Genomic DNA, 9,744 nt, shown 5'->3' with positions numbered 1-9,744 from the left:
GTCATTTATAAACAAACCATGATTGTGATTCCTGAAGCCAACGTTCATTCAATTCATGCTGCATGTAAACCATGATTATATAGGAATCACGGTTTCGGGTCTTCTGCCTTCACTGCCCCACCACAGTCAGCCAAATGCCGCATAACTTTTAGAATTAAAGTCATCCTTCACGCAAACAAACAAACAAAAAAGCAGTACTAGACAGATCAAAAGAGAAGAGCGGAAGCCGCTCCTGTTTCTTATACAAAGCAGGAACTTAAGGGAGGCAGCTGTTGCAGGCTGAGCGCCTATAGGCCTGACACGCGTACCCGGCGGACTTAAATCGGAGCAAAGGAAGTGTCTTGCCTTTCAAACGGATAATGGCTTGAGTGTTGGTGGGGTCGGTTTGCATGTTACTAGGGTCGTATTTAGCTCGGGGGGGGGGGAAAAATAAATTTCTGCTATTTCCTACAATATTATCGGAAAGTCGTGGATTTTTATGTTTTAGAGTGTTTCTGGCTTTCTGGGAATCCTACTATACGAGGCTGGAAAGCCATTTAGGAACGGGTTTCTATCCCCCCTTCTTTTTTTGCTAAAACTAAATCAAATATCGGGTGACTGGCTTTGGATTCTCCCCTGAATATTCGCTTCTCTATTAGCTCCTTCGGTTTTTCCTGCTCGTATATGGTGAGTATCTCCAATCATGTAAATGGGGAGGGGGGGAGGACAGATGGCGACGTGGGCTTGAGCTGGCGAACCTGATAAGGAAGTCAAGCGCAGGAAAGAGGAATTTACTTTCGGTGTAATAACTGAGGGGGAAAGCAAGAAGGATTTATCTACCTATTTATTTAGTCAAGCATGAATTAGATAACAGATATATGTATAAACCTGATTATGAATACATGAAATGGATACAAATACAAGGGAATATTAGGACAGGGGTGGTAAGCACTCTGGTGCGCTTATGCATGCCCCTTAAAGACCTCTTAGGAATGGGGTGAGGTCGACATAAAATAATAAATAAATAAAAATAAATAAAGGAAAGGAAAGAGGAATTTACTTTCGGTGTAATAACTGAGGGGAAAAGAAGAAGGATTTATCTTACGTTTTAAAATGTATTTTTCAAATTGAAACAATTAAAAAATGAATTGAGAGGCAGTTTGGTTTAATGGTTAAGGTGTTGACCTAGAAACCAGGAGATGCAGAGTTCTAGTCCTGCCTTAGGCTTGAAAGCCGCCTGTATGACTTTGGGCCAGTCACTCCTCAGTCCAGCCCAGCTGGGGGGGGGGGGGGCGAGGAAGGAATATAATGTATGTGTGCTGACTTAAGTTGCTTATGAAGTAAAAGTAGTCCTCAACTTATATCCACAATTGAACCCAAAATTTCTGTTGTTAAGTGAGACATTTATTTACCCCATTTTATGACCTTTCTTGCTACAGTTAAGTGAATCACTGCAGTTGATAAGTTAGTAATCTGGTTGTTAAGTGAACCTGGCTCCCCATTGACTTTGCTTATCCGAAGGTGGCAAAAGTTGATCACATGACCTTGGGACAGAGCAATGGTCATAAGTATGAACTAGTTGCCAAGCACCTGAGTTTTGATCACATGATCATGGGAAATGCTTCAAAGGTCGTATCTGTGAAAAACGGTCATAAGTCACTTTTCAGTGCTGTTGTAACTTTGAATGGTTGCTAAATGAACTGTTGTAAGTCAAAGACTACCTGTAATAAAGACAGGATAATTTAAAAAACAAATCTATGTATTCTTATATAAATACAGAGTACACATATACAGGTGAAACTCGAAAAATTAGAATATCGTGCAAAATTCATTTATTTCATAATGCAACTTAAAAGGTGAAACTAATAAATGAGATAGACTCTTTACATGCAAAGCAAGATAGTTCAAGGCGTGCTTTGTCATAATTGTGATGATTATGGCTTACAGCTCATGAAAACCCCAAATCCACAACCTCAGTAAATTAGAATATTACATGCAATCAATAAAACAAGGATTGTACATAGAACAATATTGGACGTCTAAAAAGTATAAGCATGCATATGTACTCAGTACTTGGTTTGGGCCCCTTTTGCAGCAATTACTGCCTCAATGTGGCGTGGCATGGAAGCTATCAGGCTGTGGCACTGCTGAAGTGTTATGGAAGACCAGGGTGCTTCAATAGCAGTCTTCAACTCTTCTGCATTCTTCGGTCTCATGTCTCATCTTTCTCTTGGCAATGCCCCATAGATTCTCTATGGGGTTCAGGTCAGGCGAGTTTGCTGGCCAATCAAGCACAGTAATTCCATGGTCATTGAACTGGGTTTTGGTGCTTTTGTCAGTGTGGGCAGGTGCCAAGTCCTGCTGGAAAATGAAGTCAGCATCCCCATAAAGCTCTTCTGCGGAAGGAAGCATGAAGTGTTCCAAAATCTCCTGGTAGATGGCTGTGTTGACCCTGGACTTAATGAAGCATAGTGGACCAACACCAGCAGATGACATGGCTCCCCAAATCAACACAGTCTGTGGAAACTTCACACTGGACTTCAAGCATCTTGCAGTGTGTGCCTCTCCATTCTTCCTCCATACTCTGGGTCCTTGGTTTCCAAATGAGATGCAAAAGTTGCTCCCATCAGAAAAGATGACTTTGGACCACTGAGCAACAGACCAGGTTTGTTTTTCTTTAGCCCAGGTAAGACGCTTCTGACATTGTTTGTTGTTTAGGAGCGGCTTGACAAGAGGAATACGACATTTGAAACCCATGTCCAGGATCCGTCTGCATGTGGTAAACTCCAGCCTCAGCCCACTCCTTGTGAAAGTCCCCAACACTTTTGAATGGCCTTTTCCTGACAATCCACTCCGGGCTGCGGTCATCCCTGCTGCTTGTACACCTTTTTCTTCCACACTTTTCCCTTCCACATAACTTTCTACTAATGTGGTTTGATACAGCACTTTGGGAACATCCAACTTCTTTTGTAATTACCTTTTGAGGCTTCCCCTCCTTATAAAGGGTGTCAATTATGGTTTTCAGCACAACTGTCAGTTCAGCAGTCTTTCCCATGATTGTGATTCCTACTGAACCAGACAGACACCATTTAAAGGCTCAGGAACCCTTTGCAGGTGTTATGGCTTAATTAGCTGATTAGAGTGGGACACTTTGAGCCTAGAATATTGCACCTTTTCACAATATTCTAATTTTCTGAGATTGTGGATTTGGGATTTTAATGAGTTGTAAGCCATAATCTTCACAATTATGACAAATCTCGGCTTGAACTATCTTGCTTTGCATATAATGAGTCTATCATATATTAGTTTCACCTGTACTGATCTCAAATACTAAGTATGATTGGAGTTTCATGGATAACTGGGAATCTGAAGAAATAGGCAATGACATAATTACTTTTAGATTGTTACCGAGAAAACTACATGGACTATCAATGAAATCATCAAGAGTTGGACTTGACTATTATGTTTTATCTTACAGAAATGTGGCGAACATCCTGATTTGAGTAAACTAGTTTGGTTCCACAGCTAGTTAATACATTGTAATAATACCGAGGCTTTAATAACACTGAGAAAAATAAACTTTGCTTTAAATAGAGATTTTTCATGTGTTCTAAAATGTGGTTGAGGGTTCAGCAATTTCCAACCATTTGGATCAGGGGGGCACATTTGGAATGTTCTGATAGTAGATTTGACCAACTAATAAGGTGAGTTCTCTCCTAGATGTTGTCTACTGTATTTTTCTGGGTGGACATGATAAAACTATAGTATTTCCCCAAAACACGAGGCTGGATTTTTTCTTTTTCTCCAGAGTATGTGAGACTGAAATTATCCTTAGCAATAGAGATTATGCTTGAGGCCAGAAGCATGCTATCTTGCTTAATTTAAAATGATCAAAATAAAAGTAGTATAAAATCAGGTGAGAATGGAGTCTTGTTAACATCAAAAGAGAAGTCTGTGAGTGCCATATTGGGGACTTTTAAGAGTAGTTTGTGGCTGAATGTGTCCTGCAAAGACACTGGCAACAGGGTTGACATCTGATTATTTGTGTGAAGCCAGACAACTGGGGTAATTCAGTAACCCATGATTAGTTAACTATAGGTTGGTGCATGTACCAAGGTGACTTAAATGCATACTTTTATTTCAAATACTGCTACGTAGTATAATGAATTTCTATGCCATTAAATTAATGTGGGGAACTGTCATTTCTAGTGGTGGTAATATTTAGCTGATCTTGGAAAAGGTAAGTGCTGTCAGATCTGATTGGTACTCAGATAAGAGACTATCAGGAAATTCCTTGTTTGGCAACCAGACTGGACAGATGAACAAATATTCTGGAAGGCCAAAAAACCCATACACCCCTCTCTATCTTGTGATTAGTAACAGAACTTAATTTTGAAGGCATATTCGCCTTGTATTCTTACAACTCAGATTATATTCCATAGCAGAATATACAGTGAAACCTGTCGTAAGCAAAGGGATACTAGGGATACATAGCACATAACACAGTATAATATAGTTATTGCATATATATTGTACAATGTTGGATTGATATTAGACTGATAGTTAAAGCTGTTTATATCATGACACCATTGTTATGTCTTTCAACAGCTTTAGTTGATAGGCTCCCTGGAGTTGACTTTCCAATTATAAATCTATATTTTAGATATATCTTTCCTAATTTATATTCATCAAGATTGTAGTATATTTTATTGAAGTGGAAAATATCACTCAATATTCATGCATGATACTCTTAATGTTAACCATCTAACTTTTTCTCTGTCTTTTAAGGTATGTGAAAATGTTCCGTTTTATACAGCAATGTGGTTTCCAAATTCCTTCCAAGGTAAAATTCTCTCAGATAGTTGAATTGGAATTTATTTTAGATTTTTTTTAAAGAGAACAACTTCTCTTACATGCTGGGATGAAAGAAGATAATCCTAATAATCCTTTGTCTTCCAAGAGAGATGTCAATAATAGTTTTGTAGCTTTTGTGAAATACGAAAATCTCCTGAAATATTTAATGTGTTCAATTACTATTGTTCTCTTACCTGTTAAAAGAGATTAAGTTTTAAATCAGATTCTCTTAAAAATTCTATTTTTATCAGAATGAAGGCATAAAATCAACATGTTCCACATTTATTAACTGTACTAAAAGACATATTCCCCCAGAAATTAGAATGGCCCCCACACTAATACTCTTCCAGAATGTGCTGAAGGTCTGGTTCTGCCAGTGGGCCTGGGGAACCCACAGTGGGATGGAGCCCATTAAATAGCTTGTGTGTTCTGCTGGTTCGTGGTGGGTGGGAGGTGGTGGGTGATTTTGTTATAGTGTACTATATTAATTTATTTGATTCTTTTTGTTAGTTTTTATTGTTTTAAATGTGATTTTATATTCTGTAAGCTGCCTTGAGTCGCCATGGGCGGATAGGCAGAATATAAATTCAATAAATGAATGAATGAATAAATAAATAAATAAGGTATATAACAGAGATGGCTAACTTTTTCTCCTCGTGTGCCGTAATTGCACTCCCCTGCAGCCCGTTTTGGGCCTAGCAGGCCTTTCTAAAGCCTCCTGGGGGTGGCTCGCATGACCCCTCGTCCCCCACGCATGCACACGGGTCCCCCACATGTGCAGCAGAGACCCAAAAATCAGGTGGCTTGTGGGAGGCCTGCGTGGTGGAGCTCAGCTGGGCTACGGCTTGCATGCCCACAGAGAGGGCTCCATGTGCCACCTGTGGCATGTGTGCCGAGGTTCACCATCATGGGTATAGAATATACGTAGTAATTTATGAATAGAAAGAAAAATAATTTTCCACTATAAATGTAGGTACTAAGAAATATTCTGACAATATGCAACTCTTGCCTTTCAAGTGCAGTGAAGATGTAGACTTTATATGTTCTTTGGAAGGATACTAGAAATGTGGAAAATATTTTGAATTTGAAAAAGACTTTTATTTGAACAGCATCCAAACACTTCATGTGAATGAAATCATTCTTTTATCATCCCTGTGTTGTTGTTTTTTTGCTGTCCGCCATTTTAAGCATTAGTAAATTGCATGTGAATTCCTGATGCTTCGTGTCTTGAGTGGAAATCTCTTACAGATCCCAAATAAGAGTGGGTTATATAGTATCCTAAAGACAAAGACTCAGTTTTTATATGATTTTGGAATTAGGTAAAAAAAAAGTTTGAGGCAAAATGTGTAGCAATTGCAGGTTTAAACTCGTACATTTCAGTGACATGCATGTTTATATTTTCAGTTGCAGACAATTCACCTTCAAAGGTTTCTGCAGCCTCGGAATAACTTTTGCAGCGTTCCTCTTAAATATCATCAGAGTTTCCTGTCAAAATTACAACTATCTAAAAAGGCATCTTTGTGTACAACTAAGATCCAGGGATTTCATTCCTCCGCTTGCAACTGGAACAGTAAAAGGCCTTCAGAATCTACATCTGATAAGCAGGATCCTGGACTATTTGACTTGGCATCACTCAAGGACTCTCCGAAACCTGCCATTTATGTAGCAGCTTCAGTATTATTTCCATTTGTTTCAGTGCCATTAACAATGGCTATCCAAAAAGCCTCCTATCCTGAGTTGGCATTTGCTGAAATTGCATATGCTGCCTCTATATTGTCTTTCCTAGGAGGGATCAGGTGGGGATTTACTCTTCTAGAAGGAAGTCCTGCAAAACCTGACTGGCGTAATTTGGGTAACAGTATAGTTCCTCCTTTACTAGCCTGGATTACCCTCCTTTTAAAAGATCTCACTACAGCTGGAATCATGGTCATTATAGGTTTAATGATAGCCCTGAATAATGACTTGGTCCTTCTTCCCACCTATCCCAACTGGTTTAAAGCCTTGTTAGTAATTTTAACTCTAGTGGCTGCATTTGCTACATTTGTCACATTAATTTATGTGAATTTCTATCCTGAAAGATATCTAAGTTTTAGATTGGGGGAAACAGAAGATTCTAAGTAAACACACACAAAATGCCCTTGTGGGAGAAACAGAATATAGAATGGAAAGAATATTCAAAATGTATGAAATGAAATTAGAAAATTATTGGAACAGAAAATAATAAATGAATTTTCTAATTCATTAAATTTAGAACACTAGCCATAGAGAAGCAAATTAGAAAGGAGGCTAGGTGCTGAACACTGATAGATGGTTTTTAAATTACTTGGTTTTCATTTGTAGATTTAGTTCTCTTGATTTTTTTAATCAAATTTGATACAAATATGAACCAATTCACAGCATTATTCTTGGTAATTAATTCTAGATAGGTCAGTACCAGAGTTATTTGAAGCATGTAGAGCAATACTTCACTTAAAACCTGGCAGCACATCCTCTTGGAAGGCTCAGCGCAGCCTTGAATGGTTTCCCCATTTTATCTGAACATGTGTGTGCATGCATGTAATTAATATATCTACTGGGATTCATGCTGAAGCTTTATTACTAACAAATTGTAATAAAAGTAAGATAGCTTTGAGGAAATTGGATAACAAACTAATTGTTTCGGTGATTCGAAAGAGTAATTCTGGGCCAAAGATATTTGGGTAATATGTTCTAAATATTTAAACATAAAACTATAGATCTGCTGCTGCCAACAGACAATACATCATCTTTTATATTAAGGAGTTTTTAGAAGTTTTAACTTCTTGTGCTAAGTATTTGATTTCTATTTGCTGAATTAACAAAAAAACCCAGTATAAACAATTCATTTTTTAATTTAAAAAATTGTGAGAAAACTTTAAGAATACACTTGAGGTTTAAGAGAAACATTGATTTAACTGTGCCACACTGTTGATCAAAATCTTATGCTAGTCTGTCCCTGTAATAAAGTATTCTTTCCCTTTCTCTCAAAATTTTCACAACAATTTTTTTTTAAATTTCTTTAGTTGTCTAGTGCCGAGTTTCCATAATGACATAAGGTACAGTGGATTTGGCTTGAAAATAACTAGAATTTCCATTGTGCTGGACTTGTAACAGGGCAAATGTCATTTAAGACTGGATAAAAGTGTATCATGAAATTAAATTCTACTTTCTTACAATCAAGTAACAAGTTTTTGTAAAGAGAACTATCATTTTGTTAAGAGAAAAATCAATGTTTGTTTTAACAGAAGGCTTCTGAAGTCTCGAGTTCTATTAAGAATCAGGGCAAATAGAGGCAAGGGTTAAATATAAAGCCTTTCCAATAATTTATTCAAAATTGTAAAGCAAAGTTGATGATGGGGAGAGGAAGAAAATTGGTTACAACCCATTGTTGTCTCCTGCATGTATCCACATTCACTGCTCTATGAGGGCGAGAGTCAATCTTGTTTTCCACCAGTCTGCATAAATATTGATGTATATTTTGTGAACAGTGTGGACTCCCTGCTGGTCTAAATGACAAATAATGTTTCAGTTAGAATGTACACCACCTCTCAGGTATAGGCTTTAGAATGTATGTATGGGAGATTCTCTCAGCTCCTGCCCTCTAAATACAGAAAAGGTATTGCTCATTCAGAAGACAAAGGGAAATCTTTGGGGATACAGAGCAAATAATTTTGGTACCTGAGACAGAAAAACAAGTGGACTATACCATCTTCCCAACAACTCTGATCCATGGCACAAATTACCACAAGCTGAAGGAGTGCCAAGATCATAAAGGCAGAGGACTTTGCTTCTGGGTTCAGCTTATCTCTCTAAGGAATAGATAACTACTCTAGTTTAGCACTGCATTGTTTTAATTTCTTTTACTTATCTTAAAAACTATATTCCTATTTCTATAAATGTAGAGCATTTTGTGTAATTTTTGGGTAGAAATTACCATATTTTTCAGTGTATAAGATGCACCCCCCCCCCAAGAAAAAGTGGGTGGAAATGTCTGTGTCTTACACAGTGAATGCTGCTGAAGCGCCCACCCACCAGTCCCCACCCTTTGGCTCTGCCTCCCAGCAATTTGCCTACTTGCAGCAAACAGCCTGGTCAGCTTCAGCAGAGCCTGATTTAGCACAAACAGCTGATTGGCGGTTAGATCTGCTTCCCAGAATACAGCAAACTGTTCCAGACTGTGGGGATCCGCCTATCCCTGTCACCTGGAATGGGCCGAAAATGAGACATGTGGAGGCCGAAAATGGCGCATGCAGAGGCAGCAATAGGTGGCAGTGGCGATGGTGGTGGTGATCCCCGCAGTCTGGAACAGCTGATAGGCAGTATTCGGGGAGGCAGATCCAATCAGCTGCTTGGGCTAAATCAGGCTGTGCTGAAGTTGACCAGGCTGTTTGCTGTAGGAGGCAAATTGCTAGGAGGCAGATTTTTTTTCTTATTTTCCTCCCCAAAAGCTAGGTGCATATTATAGTCTGGCTAGTCTGAAAAATATGGTACTTATTTCTCAAAATGACATATTTTTTTTTAGATAACTTATAATAGCTAGCTAGCACCATCTTGTGGTTTGCTGAGAGCATTACATGTTTTCTTAAAAACAGAACTTCCTGTATTTTTTGTTATATTTCTCAAAATAAAGTTTGATTTTGCTTATCTCCTATGAGATTGATTTACCTCCCAAAGGACACACATTTCTGCTACAAAGCCAGGAGGTCAACCCCCCCCCCCCCTTTATTGTGTAAGTTGTGGAAGCAGGCCAGGATTAGAGGATGCACCGTGAAAAGGGGGAAGGTCTTCTGGCAGTAATAGCTATTGAACCCGAACTAAAGGAGGCCTGTTGAGATCAGAAAGTATAGACCCAAAACATTTCGGGTTTGGAGACCCATCTCTTGATGATCTCTA

At 38.5% G+C, this 9,744-nt stretch overlaps 1 protein-coding gene across 5 annotated transcripts; it reads left to right on the top strand.

Annotated features, from left to right (window-relative positions):
- The first annotated feature begins 322 nt into the window (after positions 1-322).
- On the top strand, positions 323-9,497 carry TMEM69 (transmembrane protein 69). Of its 5 annotated transcripts, none has more exons than XM_087719749.1 (4): positions 323-666; positions 2,319-2,644; positions 4,768-4,822; positions 6,238-9,497. In XM_087719749.1, exons 3-4 carry the CDS (start codon positions 4,778-4,780, stop codon positions 6,952-6,954), a joined length of 762 nt encoding a protein of 253 aa, XP_087575875.1. In that variant the 5' UTR covers positions 323-666; positions 2,319-2,644; positions 4,768-4,777; the 3' UTR covers positions 6,955-9,497. The 5 variants fall into 5 exon arrangements, with proteins under 5 accessions (XP_087575875.1, XP_087575873.1, XP_087575874.1 ...); XM_087719747.1 differs by having other exon boundaries at positions 2,075-2,644; XM_087719748.1 differs by having other exon boundaries at positions 2,075-2,665.
- Positions 9,498-9,744: the final 247 nt, after the last annotated feature.

The sequence above is a fragment of the Thamnophis sirtalis genome, unplaced genomic scaffold (assembly GCF_051295495.1).
Source record: "Thamnophis sirtalis isolate CommonGarterSnake01/CBP01778 unplaced genomic scaffold, rThaSir2_p1.2 scaffold_7, whole genome shotgun sequence".
Taxonomy (NCBI): Eukaryota; Metazoa; Chordata; class Lepidosauria; order Squamata; family Natricidae; genus Thamnophis; species Thamnophis sirtalis.
Note: the sequence above shows the minus strand (reverse complement) of the source record. Positions and strands in the feature narration are given on the sequence as shown.

Coding starts and splice junctions, on each gene's coding strand:
- TMEM69 (XM_014061917.2), top strand. Junction 4,823..6,237: donor GTTTCCAAATTCCTTCCAAG/GTAAAATTCTCT, acceptor TTATATTTTCAG/TTGCAGACAATTCACCTTCA.